Raw genomic sequence first — 20,982 nt, forward strand, 5'->3', positions numbered from 1 at the left:
AGAGAGGTCACACTCTCACACTCAGGGTTACTGAGAGCTCGCACACTCAGCTCACTCACACTCACACTCAGGGTTACTGAGAGCTCACACACTCAGCTCACTCACACTCCTATTCAGGGTCACTGAGAGCTCACACACTCAGCTCACAAACACTCACACTCAGGGTTACTGAGAGCTCACACACTCAGCTCACTCACACTCAGGGTGACTGAGAGCACATACACTCAGCTCACACACACTCACACTCAGGGTTACTGAGAGCTCACACTCTCAGCTCACACACACTCACACTCAGGGTTACTGAGAGCTCACACACTCAGCTCACATTCAGGGTTACTGGGAGCACACACTCTCAGCTCACACACACTCACACTCAGGGTTACTGAGAGCTCACACACTCAGCTCACACACACACACTCAGGGTTACTGAGAGCTCACACACTCAGCTCCCACACAATCGCACTCAGGGTTACTGAGAGCTCACACACTCAGCTCACAAACACTCACACTCAGGGTTACTGAGAGCTCACACACTCAGCTCACAAACACTCACACTCATGGTTACTGTGAGCTGACACACTCAGCTCACAAACACTCATACTCAGGGTTACTGAGAGCTCACACACTCAGCTCACGCACACTCACACTCAGGGTTACTGAGAGCTCACACACTCAGCTCACAAACACTCACACTCAGGGTTACTGAGAGCTCACACACTCAGCTCACAAACACTCACACTCATGGTTACTGTGAGCTGACACACTCAGCTCACAAACACTCATACTCAGGGTTACTGAGAGCTCACACACTCAGCTCACACACACTCACACTCAGGGTTACTGAGTGCTCACACACTCAGCTCACACACACTCACACTCAGGGTTACTGTGTCCTCACACACTCAGCTCACACACACTCACACTCAGGGTTACTGAGAGCTCTCACACTCAGCTCACACACACTCATACTCAGGGTTACTGAGTGCTCACACACTCATCTCCCACACACTCACACTCAGGGTTATTGCGTCCTCACACACTCAGCTCACAAACACTCACACTCAGGGTTACTGAGTGCTCACACACTCAGCTCCCACACACTCACACTCAGGATTACTGGGAGCTCACACACTCTCACACTCGGGGTTACTGAGAGCTCACACCCTCAGCTCACTCACACTCACACTCTGGGTTACTGAGAGCTCACACATTCTCACACTCAGGGTTACTGAGAGCTCACGCACTCAGCTCACGCACACACATACAGGGTTACTGAGCGCTCGCACACTCAGCTGCCTCACACTCACACTCAGGGTTATTTAGAGTTCACACACTTAGCTCACATTCAGGGTTACTGGGAGCTCACACACTCAGCTCACACACGCTCACACTCAGGGTTACTGAGTGCTCACAACATCTCACACTCAGGGTTACTGAGAGCTTACACACTCAGCTCACACACACTCACACTCAGGGTTACTGAGAGCTCACACACTCACCTCACAAACACTCACACTCAGGATTACTGAGTGCTCACACACTCAGCTCCCACACTCTCACACTCATGGTTACAGAGAGGTCACACTCTCACACTCAGGGTTACTGGGAGCACACACTCTCAGCTCACACACACTCACACTCAGGGTTACTGAGAGCTCACACACTCAGCTCACACACACACACTCAGGGTTACTGAGAGCTCACACACTCAGCTCCCACACAATCGCACTCAGGGTTACTGAGAGCTCACACACTCAGCTCACAAACACTCACACTCAGGGTTACTGAGAGCTCACACACTCAGCTCACAAACACTCACACTTATGGTTACTGTGAGCTGACACACTCAGCTCACAAACACTCATACTCAGGGTTACTGAGAGCTCACACACTCAGCTCACACACACTCACACTCAGGGTTACTGAGAGCTCACACACTCAGCTCCCACACAATCGCACTCAGGGCTACTGAGAGCTCACACACTCAGCTCACAAACACTCACACTCAGGGTTACTGAGAGCTCACACACTCAGCTCACAAACACTCACACTCATGGTTACTGTGAGCTGACACACTCAGCTCACAAACACTCATACTCAGGGTTACTGAGAGCTCACACACTCAGCTCACACACACTCACACTCAGGGTTACTGAGTGCTCACACACTCAGCTCACACACACTCACACTCAGGGTTACTGCGTCCTCACACACTCAGCTCACACACACTCACACTCAGGGTTACTGAGAGCTCTCACACTCAGCTCACACACACTCATACTCAGGGTTACTGAGTGCTCACACACTCATCTCCCACACACTCACACTCAGGGTTACTGCGTCCTCACACACTCAGCTCACAAACACTCACACTCAGGGTTACTGAGTGCTCACACACTCAGCTCCCACACACTCACACTCAGGATTACTGGGAGCTCACACACTCTCACACTCGGGGTTACTGAGAGCTCACACCCTCAGCTCACTCACACTCACACTCTGGGTTACTGAGAGCTCACACATTCTCACACTCAGGGTTACTGAGAGCTCACGCACTCAGCTCACGCACACACATACAGGGTTACTGAGCGCTCGCACACTCAGCTGCCTCACACTCACACTCAGGGTTATTTAGAGTTCACACACTTAGCTCACATTCAGGGTTACTGGGAGCTCACACACTCAGCTCACACACGCTCACACTCAGGGTTACTGAGTGCTCACAACATCTCACACTCAGGGTTACTGAGAGCTTACACACTCAGCTCACACACACTCACACTCAGGGTTACTGTGCGCTCACACACTCAGCTCACAAACACTCACACTCAGGATTACTGAGTGCTCACACACTCAGCTCCCACACTCTCACACTCATGGTTACAGAGAGGTCACACTCTCACACTCAGGGTTACTGAGAGCTCGCACACTCAGCTCACTCACACTCACACTCAGGGTTACTGAGAGCTCACACACTCAGCTCACTCACACTCCTATTCAGGGTCACTGAGAGCTCACACACTCAGCTCACAAACACTCACACTCAGGGTTACTGAGAGCTCACACACTCAGCTCACACACACACACTCAGGGTTACTGTGCGCTCACACACTCAGCTCACAAACACTCTAACTCAGGGTTACTGAGAGCTCACACACTCAGCTCACTCACACTCAGGGTGACTGAGAGCACATACACTCAGCTCACACACACTCACACTCAGGGTTACTGAGAGCTCACACTCTCAGCTCACACACACTCACACTCAGGGTTACTGAGAGCTCACACACTCAGCTCACATTCAGGGTTACTGGGAGCACACACTCTCAGCTCACACACACTCACACTCAGGGTTACTGAGAGCTCACACACTCAGCTCACACACACACACTCAGGGTTACTGAGAGCTCACACACTCAGCTCCCACACAATCGCACTCAGGGTTACTGAGAGCTCACACACTCAGCTCACAAACACTCACACTCAGGGTTACTGAGAGCTCACACACTCAGCTCACAAACACTCACACTCATGGTTACTGTGAGCTGACACACTCAGCTCACAAACACTCATACTCAGGGTTACTGAGAGCTCACACACTCAGCTCACACACACTCACACTCAGGGTTACTGAGTGCTCACACACTCAGCTCACACACACTCACACTCAGGGTTACTGCGTCCTCACACACTCAGCTCACACACACTCACACTCAGGGTTACTGAGAGCTCTCACACTCAGCTCACACACACTCATACTCAGGGTTACTGAGTGCTCACACACTCATCTCCCACACACTCACACTCAGGGTTACTGCGTCCTCACACACTCAGCTCACAAACACTCACACTCAGGGTTACTGAGTGCTCACACACTCAGCTCCCACACACTCACACTCAGGATTACTGGGAGCTCACACACTCTCACACTCGGGGTTACTGAGAGCTCACACCCTCAGCTCACTCACACTCACACTCTGGGTTACTGAGAGCTCACACATTCTCACACTCAGGGTTACTGAGAGCTCACGCACTCAGCTCACGCACACACATACAGGGTTACTGAGCGCTCGCACACTCAGCTGCCTCACACTCACACTCAGGGTTATTTAGAGTTCACACACTTAGCTCACATTCAGGGTTACTGGGAGCTCACACACTCAGCTCACACACGCTCACACTCAGGGTTACTGAGTGCTCACAACATCTCACACTCAGGGTTACTGAGAGCTTACACACTCAGCTCACACACACTCACACTCAGGGTTACTGTGCGCTCACACACTCAGCTCACAAACACTCACACTCAGGATTACTGAGTGCTCACACACTCAGCTCCCACACTCTCACACTCATGGTTACAGAGAGGTCACACTCTCACACTCAGGGTTACTGAGAGCTCGCACACTCAGCTCACTCACACTCACACTCAGGGTTACTGAGAGCTCACACACTCAGCTCACTCACACTCCTATTCAGGGTCACTGAGAGCTCACACACTCAGCTCACAAACACTCACACTCAGGGTTACTGAGAGCTCACACACTCAGCTCACACACACACACTCAGGGTTACTGTGCGCTCACACACTCAGCTCACAAACACTCTAACTCAGGGTTACTGAGAGCTCACACACTCAGCTCACTCACACTCAGGGTGACTGAGAGCACATACACTCAGCTCACACACACTCACACTCAGGGTTACTGAGAGCTCACACTCTCAGCTCACACACACTCACACTCAGGGTTACTGAGAGCTCACACACTCAGCTCACATTCAGGGTTACTGGGAGCACACACTCTCAGCTCACACACACTCACACTCAGGGTTACTGAGAGCTCACACACTCAGCTCACACACACACACTCAGGGTTACTGAGAGCTCACACACTCAGCTCCCACACAATCGCACTCAGGGTTACTGAGAGCTCACACACTCAGCTCACAAACACTCACACTCAGGGTTACTGAGAGCTCACACACTCAGCTCACAAACACTCACACTCATGGTTACTGTGAGCTGACACACTCAGCTCACAAACACTCATACTCAGGGTTACTGAGAGCTCACACACTCAGCTCACACACACTCACACTCAGGGTTACTGAGTGCTCACACACTCAGCTCACACACACTCACACTCAGGGTTACTGTGTCCTCACACACTCAGCTCACACACACTCACACTCAGGGTTACTGAGAGCTCTCACACTCAGCTCACACACACTCATACTCAGGGTTACTGAGTGCTCACACACTCATCTCCCACACACTCACACTCAGGGTTACTGCGTCCTCACACACTCAGCTCACAAACACTCACACTCAGGGTTACTGAGTGCTCACACACTCAGCTCCCACACACTCACACTCAGGATTACTGGGAGCTCACACACTCTCACACTCGGGGTTACTGAGAGCTCACACCCTCAGCTCACTCACACTCACACTCTGGGTTACTGAGAGCTCACACATTCTCACACTCAGGGTTACTGAGAGCTCACGCACTCAGCTCACGCACACACATACAGGGTTACTGAGCGCTCGCACACTCAGCTGCCTCACACTCACACTCAGGGTTATTTAGAGTTCACACACTTAGCTCACATTCAGGGTTACTGGGAGCTCACACACTCAGCTCACACACGCTCACACTCAGGGTTACTGAGTGCTCACAACATCTCACACTCAGGGTTACTGAGAGCTTACACACTCAGCTCACACACACTCACACTCAGGGTTACTGAGAGCTCACACACTCACCTCACAAACACTCACACTCAGGATTACTGAGTGCTCACACACTCAGCTCCCACACTCTCACACTCATGGTTGCAGAGAGGTCACACTCTCACACTCAGGGTTACTGGGAGCACACACTCTCAGCTCACACACACTCACACTCAGGGTTACTGAGAGCTCACACACTCAGCTCACACACACACACTCAGGGTTACTGAGAGCTCACACACTCAGCTCCCACACAATCGCACTCAGGGTTACTGAGAGCTCACACACTCAGCTCACAAACACTCACACTCAGGGTTACTGAGAGCTCACACACTCAGCTCACAAACACTCACACTTATGGTTACTGTGAGCTGACACACTCAGCTCACAAACACTCATACTCAGGGTTACTGAGAGCTCACACACTCAGCTCACACACACTCACACTCAGGGTTACTGAGAGCTCACACACTCAGCTCCCACACAATCGCACTCAGGGCTACTGAGAGCTCACACACTCAGCTCACAAACACTCACACTCAGGGTTACTGAGAGCTCACACACTCAGCTCACAAACACTCACACTCATGGTTACTGTGAGCTGACACACTCAGCTCACAAACACTCATACTCAGGGTTACTGAGAGCTCACACACTCAGCTCACACACACTCACACTCAGGGTTACTGAGTGCTCACACACTCAGCTCACACACACTCACACTCAGGGTTACTGCGTCCTCACACACTCAGCTCACACACACTCACACTCAGGGTTACTGAGAGCTCTCACACTCAGCTCACACACACTCATACTCAGGGTTACTGAGTGCTCACACACTCATCTCCCACACACTCACACTCAGGGTTACTGCGTCCTCACACACTCAGCTCACAAACACTCACACTCAGGGTTACTGAGTGCTCACACACTCAGCTCCCACACACTCACACTCAGGATTACTGGGAGCTCACACACTCTCACACTCGGGGTTACTGAGAGCTCACACCCTCAGCTCACTCACACTCACACTCTGGGTTACTGAGAGCTCACACATTCTCACACTCAGGGTTACTGAGAGCTCACGCACTCAGCTCACGCACACACATACAGGGTTACTGAGCGCTCGCACACTCAGCTGCCTCACACTCACACTCAGGGTTATTTAGAGTTCACACACTTAGCTCACATTCAGGGTTACTGGGAGCTCACACACTCAGCTCACACACGCTCACACTCAGGGTTACTGAGTGCTCACAACATCTCACACTCAGGGTTACTGAGAGCTTACACACTCAGCTCACACACACTCACACTCAGGGTTACTGTGCGCTCACACACTCAGCTCACAAACACTCACACTCAGGATTACTGAGTGCTCACACACTCAGCTCCCACACTCTCACACTCATGGTTACAGAGAGGTCACACTCTCACACTCAGGGTTACTGAGATCTCGCACACTCAGCTCACTCACACTCACACTCGGGGTTACTGAGAGCTCACACACTCAGCTCACTCACACTCCTATTCAGGGTCACTGAGAGCTCACACACTCAGCTCACAAACACTCACACTCAGGGTTACTGAGAGCTCACACACTCAGCTCACACACACACACTCAGGGTTACTGTGCGCTCACACACTCAGCTCACAAACACTCACACTCAGGGTTACTGAGAGCTCACACACTCAGCTCACTCACACTCAGGGTGACTGAGAGCACATACACTCAGCTCACACACACTCACACTCAGGGTTACTGAGAGCTCACACTCTCAGCTCACACACACTCACACTCAGGGTTACTGAGAGCTCACACACTCAGCTCACATTCAGGGTTACTGGGAGCACACACTCTCAGCTCACACACACTCACACTCAGGGTTACTGAGAGCTCACACACTCAGCTCACACACACACACTCAGGGTTACTGAGAGCTCACACACTCAGCTCCAACACAATCGCACTCAGGGTTACTGAGAGCTCACACACTCAGCTCACAAACACTCACACTCAGGGTTACTGAGAGCTCACACACTCAGCTCACACACACACACTCAGGGTTACTGTGCGCTCACACACTCAGCTCACAAACACTCTAACTCAGGGTTACTGAGAGCTCACACACTCAGCTCACTCACACTCAGGGTGACTGAGAGCACATACACTCAGCTCACACACACTCACACTCAGGGTTACTGAGAGCTCACACTCTCAGCTCACACACACTCACACTCAGGGTTACTGAGAGCTCACACACTCAGCTCACATTCAGGGTTACTGGGAGCACACACTCTCAGCTCACACACACTCACACTCAGGGTTACTGAGAGCTCACACACTCAGCTCACACACACACACTCAGGGTTACTGAGAGCTCACACACTCAGCTCCCACACAATCGCACTCAGGGTTACTGAGAGCTCACACACTCAGCTCACAAACACTCACACTCAGGGTTACTGAGAGCTCACACACTCAGCTCACAAACACTCACACTCATGGTTACTGTGAGCTGACACACTCAGCTCACAAACACTCATACTCAGGGTTACTGAGAGCTCACACACTCAGCTCACACACACTCACACTCAGGGTTACTGAGTGCTCACACACTCAGCTCACACACACTCACACTCAGGGTTACTGTGTCCTCACACACTCAGCTCACACACACTCACACTCAGGGTTACTGAGAGCTCTCACACTCAGCTCACACACACTCATACTCAGGGTTACTGAGTGCTCACACACTCATCTCCCACACACTCACACTCAGGGTTACTGCGTCCTCACACACTCAGCTCACAAACACTCACACTCAGGGTTACTGAGTGCTCACACACTCAGCTCCCACACACTCACACTCAGGATTACTGGGAGCTCACACACTCTCACACTCGGGGTTACTGAGAGCTCACACCCTCAGCTCACTCACACTCACACTCTGGGTTACTGAGAGCTCACACATTCTCACACTCAGGGTTACTGAGAGCTCACGCACTCAGCTCACGCACACACATACAGGGTTACTGAGCGCTCGCACACTCAGCTGCCTCACACTCACACTCAGGGTTATTTAGAGTTCACACACTTAGCTCACATTCAGGGTTACTGGGAGCTCACACACTCAGCTCACACACGCTCACACTCAGGGTTACTGAGTGCTCACAACATCTCACACTCAGGGTTACTGAGAGCTTACACACTCAGCTCACACACACTCACACTCAGGGTTACTGAGAGCTCACACACTCACCTCACAAACACTCACACTCAGGATTACTGAGTGCTCACACACTCAGCTCCCACACTCTCACACTCATGGTTGCAGAGAGGTCACACTCTCACACTCAGGGTTACTGGGAGCACACACTCTCAGCTCACACACACTCACACTCAGGGTTACTGAGAGCTCACACACTCAGCTCACACACACACACTCAGGGTTACTGAGAGCTCACACACTCAGCTCCCACACAATCGCACTCAGGGTTACTGAGAGCTCACACACTCAGCTCACAAACACTCACACTCAGGGTTACTGAGAGCTCACACACTCAGCTCACAAACACTCACACTTATGGTTACTGTGAGCTGACACACTCAGCTCACAAACACTCATACTCAGGGTTACTGAGAGCTCACACACTCAGCTCACACACACTCACACTCAGGGTTACTGAGAGCTCACACACTCAGCTCCCACACAATCGCACTCAGGGCTACTGAGAGCTCACACACTCAGCTCACAAACACTCACACTCAGGGTTACTGAGAGCTCACACACTCAGCTCACAAACACTCACACTCATGGTTACTGTGAGCTGACACACTCAGCTCACAAACACTCATACTCAGGGTTACTGAGAGCTCACACACTCAGCTCACACACACTCACACTCAGGGTTACTGAGTGCTCACACACTCAGCTCACACACACTCACACTCAGGGTTACTGCGTCCTCACACACTCAGCTCACACACACTCACACTCAGGGTTACTGAGAGCTCTCACACTCAGCTCACACACACTCATACTCAGGGTTACTGAGTGCTCACACACTCATCTCCCACACACTCACACTCAGGGTTACTGCGTCCTCACACACTCAGCTCACAAACACTCACACTCAGGGTTACTGAGTGCTCACACACTCAGCTCCCACACACTCACACTCAGGATTACTGGGAGCTCACACACTCTCACACTCGGGGTTACTGAGAGCTCACACCCTCAGCTCACTCACACTCACACTCTGGGTTACTGAGAGCTCACACATTCTCACACTCAGGGTTACTGAGAGCTCACGCACTCAGCTCACGCACACACATACAGGGTTACTGAGCGCTCGCACACTCAGCTGCCTCACACTCACACTCAGGGTTATTTAGAGTTCACACACTTAGCTCACATTCAGGGTTACTGGGAGCTCACACACTCAGCTCACACACGCTCACACTCAGGGTTACTGAGTGCTCACAACATCTCACACTCAGGGTTACTGAGAGCTTACACACTCAGCTCACACACACTCACACTCAGGGTTACTGTGCGCTCACACACTCAGCTCACAAACACTCACACTCAGGATTACTGAGTGCTCACACACTCAGCTCCCACACTCTCACACTCATGGTTACAGAGAGGTCACACTCTCACACTCAGGGTTACTGAGATCTCGCACACTCAGCTCACTCACACTCACACTCGGGGTTACTGAGAGCTCACACACTCAGCTCACTCACACTCCTATTCAGGGTCACTGAGAGCTCACACACTCAGCTCACAAACACTCACACTCAGGGTTACTGAGAGCTCACACACTCAGCTCACACACACACACTCAGGGTTACTGTGCGCTCACACACTCAGCTCACAAACACTCACACTCAGGGTTACTGAGAGCTCACACACTCAGCTCACTCACACTCAGGGTGACTGAGAGCACATACACTCAGCTCACACACACTCACACTCAGGGTTACTGAGAGCTCACACTCTCAGCTCACACACACTCACACTCAGGGTTACTGAGAGCTCACACACTCAGCTCACATTCAGGGTTACTGGGAGCACACACTCTCAGCTCACACACACTCACACTCAGGGTTACTGAGAGCTCACACACTCAGCTCACACACACACACTCAGGGTTACTGAGAGCTCACACACTCAGCTCCAACACAATCGCACTCAGGGTTACTGAGAGCTCACACACTCAGCTCACAAACACTCACACTCAGGGTTACTGAGAGCTCACACACTCAGCTCACAAACACTCACACTCATGGTTACTGTGAGCTGACACACTCAGCTCACAAACACTCATACTCAGGGTTACTGAGAGCTCACACACTCAGCTCACGCACACTCACACTCAGGGTTACTGAGAGCTCACACACTCAGCTCACAAACACTCACACTCAGGGTTACTGAGAGCTTACACACTCAGCTCACAAACACTCACACTCATGGTTACTGTGAGCTGACACACTCAGCTCACAAACACTCATACTCAGGGTTACTGAGAGCTCACACACTCAGCTCACACACACTCACACTCAGGGTTACTGAGTGCTCACACACTCAGCTCACACACACTCACACTCAGGGTTACTGTGTCCTCACACACTCAGCTCACACACACTCACACTCAGGGTTACTGAGAGCTCTCACACTCAGCTCACACACACTCATACTCAGGGTTACTGAGTGCTCACACACTCATCTCCCACACACTCACACTCAGGGTTACTGCGTCCTCACACACTCAGCTCACAAACACTCACACTCAGGGTTACTGAGTGCTCACACACTCAGCTCCCACACACTCACACTCAGGATTACTGGGAGCTCACACATTCTCACACTCGGGGTTACTGAGAGCTCACACCCTCAGCTCACTCACACTCACACTCTGGGTTACTGAGAGCTCACACATTCTCACACTCAGGGTTACTGAGAGCTCACGCACTCAGCTCACGCACACACATACAGGGTTACTGAGCGCTCGCACACTCAGCTGCCTCACACTCACACTCAGGGTTATTTAGAGTTCACACACTTAGCTCACATTCAGGGTTACTGGGAGCTCACACACTCAGCTCACACACGCTCACACTCAGGGTTACTGAGTGCTCACAACATCTCACACTCAGGGTTACTGAGAGCTTACACACTCAGCTCACACACACTCACACTCAGGGTTACTGTGCGCTCACACACTCAGCTCACAAACACTCACACTCAGGGTTACTGAGAGCTCGCACACTCAGCTCACTCACACTCACACTCAGGGTTACTGAGAGCTCACACACTCAGCTCACTCACACTCCTATTCAGGGTCACTGAGAGCTCACACACTCAGCTCACAAACACTCACACTCAGGGTTACTGAGAGCTCACACACTCAGCTCACACACACACACTCAGGGTTACTGTGCGCTCACACACTCAGCTCACAAACACTCACACTCAGGGTTACTGAGAGCTCACACACTCAGCTCACTCACACTCAGGGTGACTGAGAGCACATACACTCAGCTCACACACACTCACACTCAGGGTTACTGAGAGCTCACACTCTCAGCTCACACACACTCACACTCAGGGTTACTGAGAGCTCACACACTCAGCTCACATTCAGGGTTACTGGGAGCACACACTCTCAGCTCACACACACTCACACTCAGGGTTACTGAGAGCTCACACACTCAGCTCACACACACACACTCAGGGTTACTGAGAGCTCACACACTCAGCTCCAACACAATCGCACTCAGGGTTACTGAGAGCTCACACACTCAGCTCACAAACACTCACACTCAGGGTTACTGAGAGCTCACACACTCAGCTCACAAACACTCACACTCATGGTTACTGTGAGCTGACACACTCAGCTCACAAACACTCATACTCAGTGTTACTGAGAGCTCACACACTCAGCTCACGCACACTCACACTCAGGGTTACTGAGAGCTCACACACTCAGCTCACAAACACTCACACTCAGGGTTACTGAGAGCTCACACACTCAGCTCACAAACACTCACACTCATGGTTACTGTGAGCTGACACACTCAGCTCACAAACACTCATACTCAGGGTTACTGAGAGCTCACACACTCAGCTCACACACACTCACACTCAGGGTTACTGAGTGCTCACACACTCAGCTCACACACACTCACACTCAGGGTTACTGTGTCCTCACACACTCAGCTCACACACACTCACACTCAGGGTTACTGAGAGCTCTCACACTCAGCTCACACACACTCATACTCGGGGTTACTGAGTGCTCACACACTCATCTCCCACACACTCACACTCAGGGTTACTGCGTCCTCACACACTCAGCTCACAAACACTCACACTCAGGGTTACTGAGTGCTCACACACTCAGCTCCCACACACTCACACTCAGGATTACTGGGAGCTCACACATTCTCACACTCGGGGTTACTGAGAGCTCACACCCTCAGCTCACTCACACTCACACTCTGGGTTACTGAGAGCTCACACATTCTCACACTCAGGGTTACTGAGAGCTCACGCACTCAGCTCACGCACACACATACAGGGTTACTGAGCGCTCGCACACTCAGCTGCCTCACACTCACACTCAGGGTTATTTAGAGTTCACACACTTAGCTCACATTCAGGGTTACTGGGAGCTCACACACTCAGCTCACACACGCTCACACTCAGGGTTACTGAGTGCTCACAACATCTCACACTCAGGGTTACTGAGAGCTTACACACTCAGCTCACACACACTCACACTCAGGGTTACTGAGAGCTCACACACTCACCTCACAAACACTCACACTCAGGATTACTGAGTGCTCACACACTCAGCTCCCACACTCTCACACTCATGGTTACAGAGAGGTCACACTCTCACACTCAGGGTTACTGAGAGCTCGCACACTCAGCTCACTCACACTCGTACTCAGGGTTACTGAGAGCTCACACACTGAGCTCTCACACACTCACACTCAGGGTTACTGAGAGTACACACACTCAGCTCTCACACACTCGTACTGAGGGTTACTGAGAGCTCACACACTCATCTCTCACACACTCACACTCAGGGTTACTGAGAGCTCACACACTTAGCTCTCACACACTCACACTCAGGGTTACTGAGAGCTCACACACTCAGCTCTCACACACTCACACTCAGGGTTACTGAGAGCTCACACACTCAGCTCTCACACACTCACACTCAGGGTTACTGAGAGCTCACACACTCAGCTCTCACACACTCACACTCAGGGTTACTGAGAGCTCACACACTCAGCTCTCACACACTCACACTCAGGGTTATTGAGAGCTCACACACTCAGCTCTCACACACTCACACTCAGGGTTACTGAGAGCTCACACACGTTGCTCCATGAGATGGATAGAAAAGTAAAAGAAAAAGTAAAAAAGGAAAGACTTTCACAACCTCAGGACGTCCTAAAACGCTTTACAGCCAATGAAGTACTTTTGAAGTGTAGTTACTGTTGTGATGTAGGAAACGTGGCAACCAATTTACGCACAGCAAGATCCCACAAACAGCAATGAGATAAATGACCAGATAATCCGTCTTAGTGATGTTTGTTGAGGGATAAATATCGGCCCAGGACACCGGGGAGAACTCCCCCTGCTCTTCTTCGAAATAGTGGCCGTGGGATCTTTTACGTCCACCTGAGAGGGCAGATGGGGGCCTCGGTTTAACGTCTCATCCGAAAGACGGCACCTCCCGACTGCAGCGGTGGCAAGGGAACGGAGTTAATGGCCGGGGGCTGAAGTCGACGGATCCGGCCTTCCCAATATTTAACAGGAGGAAATTGTGAGTGGATATCGGGCGAGCAGTCTGACAACACAGCGGGGTCAAGAGAGGTGGTGGGAGAGATAGCAATGGGGGGGCCATCAGTGTGGAAGCTCTTTTGGGGTTTATCTCGGCCTTTTTAAGAGTGTCTCGGCAATTTGATTTGGGCCTGTTTCAGCTATTTTGGGGTTCACGTTGGCAGTCACCCCCTCTCTAGGCTGGCGCCTGCTCGGCAGTCGTTCAGCTGGCACCTTCAGGCAGGGGTTGCCAACTCTGGTTGGCCGTATTCCAGGAGGTTTCATCACGTGACCTCCTGCCTCCGACTGCCCCGAGACTCCCGCTGTTGGTTGCCCGAAACATCCTTCCTCCTGGCGTCCTGCCTACCCACAGCCAATTGGAAGGCGAAAAGACCCTTCAATTACCCAATTGGATGACTCGTGACTGTCAGTCAAACAGCCTTTTATCCCCATCTCCAAATATTTTTATAATTTGCGCGCAAAGAAAATGAAAAACATTTTTTTCCCCCATTGAATGACCCAATGCTTTTTCTCTCCCTGTGTTGTTCGCACCAGATATCAAGCTTCAATTTCTGGAGACTTCAGGCCAATCCTGGAGGGTTGGGAACCCTACCTTCAGGAAGGCGATCGCAGACGAAGGAGTGTGTAAATCTGATGGAAACACTTACTCTTTGCCGAGGTGAGAGTGACTATCATCAGTAGCACAAGCAACAAGACCCTCCCGACAGCCATAGTTCCAACTTCAGCAACGGACCTGTCGGAAAAACACAAGGAACATGAACTTGATTCAACCATTGCCATTTGGACCAGCTGCACCTGGTAGACATTGAATCCAGTACATAAGAACATAAGAAATAGGAGCAGGAGTAGGCCAATCGGCCCCTCGAGCCTGCTTTGCCATTCAATAAGATCATGGCTGATCTGATCCTAACCTCAAATCTAAATTCATGTCCAATTTCCTGCCCGCTCCCCGTAACCCCTAATTCCCTTTACTTCTAGGAAACTGTCTATTTCTGTTTTAAATTTATTTAATGATGTAGCTTCCACAGCTTCCTGGAGCAGCAAATTCCACAGACCTACTACCCTCTGAGTGAAGAAGTTTCTCCTCATCTCAGTTTTGAAAGAGCAGCCCCTTATTCTAAGATTATGCCCCCTAGTTCTAGTTTCACCCATCCTTGGGAACATCCTTACCGCATCCACCCGATCAAGCCGCTCCACAATCTTATATGTTTCAATAAGATCGCCTCTCATTCTTCTGAACTCCAATGAGTAGAGTCCCAATCTACTCAACCTCTCCTCATATGTCCACCCCCTCATCCCCGGGATTAACCGAGTGAACCTTCTTTGTACTGCCTCGAGAGCAAGTATGTCTTTTCTTAAGTATGGAGACCAAAACTGTATGCAGTATTGCAGGTGCGGTCTCACCAATACCTTATATAACTGCAGCAATACCTCCCTGTTTTTATATTCTATCCCCCCAGCAATAAAAGCCAACATTCCGTTGGCCTTCTTGATCACCTGCTGCACCTGCATACTAACTTTTTGATTTTCTTGCACCAGGACCCCCAGATCCCTTTGTACTGCAGTACTTTCCAGTTTCTCGCCATTAAGATAATAACTTGCTCTCTGATTTTTCCTGCCAAAGTGCATAAAAAAGTACAGAGCCATCTAGAGCACGGGCTGAGCACTTTTGTGTGTGTGTGTGTGTGTGTGTTTGTACGTGTGTGTGTTTGCATATGTGCAGAATCATGGAATGGTCACAGCACAGAAGGAGGCCATTTGGCCCATCGAGTCCATGCCGGCTCTTTCTAAGAGCAATCCAGTTAGTCCCATTCCCCCCGCTCTTTCCCCCTAGCCCTGCAAACTTTTTCCCTTCAAGTATTTATCCTTTTTGAAAGCCACGATTGGATCTTCCTCCACCGCCCTTTCAGGCAGTGCATTCCAGATCATAACCGCTCGCTGCGTAAAAATGTTTTTCCTCGTGTCACCTTTGGTTCTTTTGCCAATCACCTCAAATCTGTGTCCTTTCGTTCTTGACCCTTCCGCCAATGGGAACAGTTTCTCTTTATTTACTTTCTCGAAACCCGTCATGATTTTGAACACCTCTGTCAAATCTCCTCTCAACCTTCTCTGCTCTAAGGAGAACAACCCCAGCTTCTCCAGTCTCTCCGCAGAACTGAAGTCCCTCATCCCTGGAACCATTCTAGTAAATCTCCTCTGCACCCTCTCCAAGGCCTTGACATCCTTCCTAAAGTGCGGTGCCCAGAATTGGACACAATACTCCAGCTGTGGTCGAACCAGTGTTTTATAAAGGTTCATCATAACTTCCTTGCTTTTGTATTCTATTCCTCTATTTATAAAGCCCAGGATCCCATATGCTTTTTTAACCAGTTTCTCAACCTGTTCTGCCACCATTCAAGATTTGTGCGCATATACCCCCATAAACTCTGTTTCTGCACCCCCTTTAGAATTGTACTATTTAGTTTATATTGCCTCTCCTTGCTGCCAAAATGTATCACTTCGCACTTCTCTGCCTTAAATTTCATCTGCCACGTGTCCGCCCATTCCACCAGCCTGTCTATATCCTCTTGAAGTCTATCACTATCCTCCTCACTGTTTACTAAACTTCCAAGTTTTGTGTCATCTGCAAATTTTGAAATTGTGCCCTGTACACCCAAGTCCAAGTCATTAATATATATCAACAAAAGCAATGGTCCTAGTACCGACCCCTGGGGAACACCACTGTACACCTCCCTCCAGTCCGAAAAACAACCGTTCACCACGACTCCCTGTTTCCTGTCACTTAACCAATTCTGTATCCATGCTGTCATTGCCCCTTTTATTCCATGGGCTTCAATTTTGCTGACAAGCCTATTATGTGGCACTTTATCAACACCATCAACTGCTTTACCCTCATCACCACTCTCTGTTACCTCATCAAAAAACTCAATCAAGTTAGTTAAACACAATTTGCCTTCAATAAATCCGTGCTGGCTTTCCCTGATCAATCCACACTTGTCCAAGTGACTATTAATTCTGTCCCGGATTATCGTTTCTAAAAGCTTCCCCACCACCGAGGTTAAACTGACTGGCCTGTAGTTGCTGGGTTTATCCGTACACCCTTTTTTGAACAAGGGTGTAACAATTGCAATTCACCGGTTCCTCTGGCACCACCCCCGTATCTACGGATGTTTGGAAGATTATGGCCAGGACCTCTGCAATTTCCACCCTTACTTCCCTCAGCAACCTAGGATGCATCCCATCCGGACCTGGTGACTTATCTACTTTAAGCTTAGCTAGCCTTTCTAGTACCTACTCTTTATCAATTTTCACCCCATCCAGTATCTCAACCACCTCCCCTTTTACTGTGATTTTGGCAGCCTCTTCTTCCTCGGTAAAGACAGATGCAAAGTACTCATTTAGTACCTCAGCCATGCCCTCTGCCTCCATGAGTAGATCTCCTCTTTGGTCCCTAATCATCCCCACCTCTCCTCTTACTACCCGTTTACTGTTTACATGCCTGTAGAAGACTTTTGGATTCCCTTTTATGTTGGCCGCCAGTCTATTCTCATACTCTCTCTTTGCACATCTTATTTCCTTTTTCACTTCCTATCTGTACTATCTATATTCAGCCTGGTTCCCTCTTGTATTATCAAGATACACACACGCACATGTATATGAATGTGTGAGTGTATATATGCATGTGCTTGTGTGTATGTGAATGCGTGTGTGTGTATGTGAAAGTGTGTGTGCTTGTGTGTGTGTGTGTGAGTGTGTGTTTATGTGCGTGTATGTGAATTTTTTTTTATTCGTTCATGGGATGTGGGCATCGCTGGCGAGGCCGGCATTTATTGCCCATCCCTAATTACCCTTGAGAAGGTGGTGGTGAGCCGCCTTCTTGAACCACTGCAGTCCGTGTGGTGAAGGTTCTCCCGCAGTGCTGTTAGGAAGGGAGTTCCAGGATTTTGACCCAGCTACGATGAAGGAACGGCCGATATATTTCCAAGTCGGGATGGTGTGTGACTTGGAGGGGAACGTGCAGGTGGTGTTGTTCCCATGTGCCTGCTGCTCTTGTCCTTCTAGGTGGTAGAGGTCGCGGGTTTGGGAGGTGCTGTCGAAGAAGCCTTGGCGAGTTGCTGCAGTGCATCCTGTGGATGGTACACACTGCAGCCACTGTGCGCCAGTGGTGAAGGGAGTGAATGTTTAGGTGGATGGGGTGCCAATCAAGTGGGCTGCTTTGTCCTGGATGGTGTCGAGCTTCTTGAGTGATATGAGTAAAAGTGTATATGAATGTGTGTGTGTGTGAGAGTGTGTGTGTGTGTGTGTGTGAGTGTGTGTGTGTGTGAGAGTGTGTGTGTGAGAGTGTGTGTGAGAGTGTGTGTGTGTGTGTGTGTGTGTGAGAGAGTGTGTGTGTGTGTGTGTGTGTGTGAGAGTGTGTGTGTGTGTGTGTGAGAGTGTGTGTGTGAGAGTGTGTGTGAGAGTGTGTGTGTGTGTGTGTGTGTGTGTGAGAGAGTGTGTGTGTGTGTGTGTGTGTGTGTGAGAGTGTGTGTGTGTGTGTGAGAGTGTGTGTGTGCCCCGATGTCCATCTGTAACTAGTAGTAATCCTATAACCAGCTGATATTTACTCTGAAACAATAGGCACAATCCCCCTGCACTGCACAAGGTGCGGTCAGAGTCCCCAGTCAATGCCACTTTTAATAAGCCCCATCTCTCCCCCTATCTCCTTGGACTCCATGTGTGAAGGTGACAGCTCTAAACTGGGAGCCTCAGTCAGAGCCGATCTGTACTTGGATTTCACACATCACAGACCGTCCGGTACAGACTGACCTGAACCAAACCCAGCGATCGCACAAAGGACAATGGGCTCAGTGTTTGGGGCACTTCTCACAGGGCACATCGTCCTAAACTCAGCTCAGGGCCAACATTTCTAAACCACTCCCTGAGCTCGGACTCAATAAAGAAGAGTTTTCATAGAATGATAGAAATTACAGACCAGGAGGAGGTCTTTTTGGCCTCAAATATCCCATTGCCTTTGAATTGAAGTTTTAGCCTCTACCTCAATAGCTACATGTGGTGAAGCACCCCACGGTCCAATAGCCCTCAGTTCAAGGACGTTCCTCCTCCCTTCCCCCTTGTTTCCTCCAGTGAGACTCCTTGGTTTCCGTTTCTCCAGGTCCCCATTCGTCCACCAGTGGAAATAATCGTTCCCCAGTTACCCACAGTGAGGTCCCCTTTACTGGCTGCTCCTCCCCTCTCACTGCTGCTCCCACTCACCACGTTACTGCTGCGGCTGCTCCCGGCTCCCCCCGATTTCAGAAGCCCCCCTATTTCAGTCCCCCCTATTTCAGAGCCCCCCCTATTTCAGAGTTCCCCCCTATTTGAGAGTCCTCCCTATTTCAGTGTCCCCTATTTGAGAGTCCCCCCCTATTTCAGAGCCCCCCCTATTTCAGTGCCCCCTATTTGAGAGTCCCCCCCTATTTCAGAGCCCCCCTATTTCAGAGTCCTCCCTATTTCAGTGCCCCCCCCTATTTCAGAGTCCCCCCCTATTTCAGTGCCCCCTATTTCAGAGCCCCCCCTATTTCAGTGCCCCCTATTTCAGAGTCCCCCCCATTACGAGCCCCCCCTATTTCAGAGTCCCCCCCTATTTCAGAGTCCCCCCTATTTCAGAGCCCCCCCTATTTCAGTGCCCCCTATTTCAGAGTCCCCCCCATTACGAGCCCCCCCTATTTCAGAGTCCCCCCCTATTTCAGAGTCCCCCCTATTTCAGAGCCCCCCCTATTTCAGTGCCCCCTATTTCAGAGTCCCCCCCATTATGAGCCCCCCCTATTTCAGAGTCCCCCCACTATTTCAGAGCCCCCCCCTATTTCAGAGCTCCCTCTATTTCAGAGCCCCCCGATTGCTGAGCCCCCCACCCCCCCCCCTCCAAATGACTACACCTCCGATTCCCGATTGGACTCCACGAGGTCGTGACTCTCTGTGGGTGACGTCACTGAGCCAAAGGCTTTGCTAATGGCAGCCAATGACATCACGGAGCGCAGGTGGCAAGAAGTTTAAATCATGGATTTCCTGGGCTGCTGGAGGCAGCGCCCGGGGGAGGAGACCCTCAAATCTGGGAAACTGCCGGTCATTCCGGGAGGGTTGGGAACCCTGGTGTAGGCCCAGAGTGGGTAGGGGTGGGACTGGAGTCACATGTAGGACCAGACTGGGTAGAGGTGGGGACTGGAGTCACATGTAGGCCCAGACTGGGTAGAGGTGGGGACTGGAGTCACATGTAGGCCCAGACTGGGGAGAGATGGGGACTGGAGTCACATGTAGGCCCAGACTGGGTAGAGGTGGGGACTGGAGTCACATGTAGGCCCAGACTGGGTAGAGGTGGGGACTGGAGTCACATGTAGGCCCAGA

The 20,982-nt window shown here is 50.8% G+C and overlaps 1 protein-coding gene across 1 annotated transcript in view; it reads right to left on the reverse strand.

Annotated features, from left to right (window-relative positions):
* The window catches only part of LOC137302469 (V-set domain-containing T-cell activation inhibitor 1-like), a 45,606-nt gene that overhangs the window by 17,627 nt on the left and 6,997 nt on the right, over positions 1-20,982 (reverse strand). Inside the window, exon 2 of the mRNA XM_067972157.1 lies at positions 15,249-15,334. Coding sequence (XP_067828258.1) covers positions 15,249-15,312 — 64 coding nt within the window. The 5' untranslated portion in view covers positions 15,313-15,334. The remainder of the gene's footprint in view (positions 1-15,248; positions 15,335-20,982) is intronic.

Source organism: Heptranchias perlo, chromosome 35 (genome assembly GCF_035084215.1).
Source record: "Heptranchias perlo isolate sHepPer1 chromosome 35, sHepPer1.hap1, whole genome shotgun sequence".
NCBI lineage: Eukaryota > Metazoa > Chordata > Chondrichthyes > Hexanchiformes > Hexanchidae > Heptranchias > Heptranchias perlo.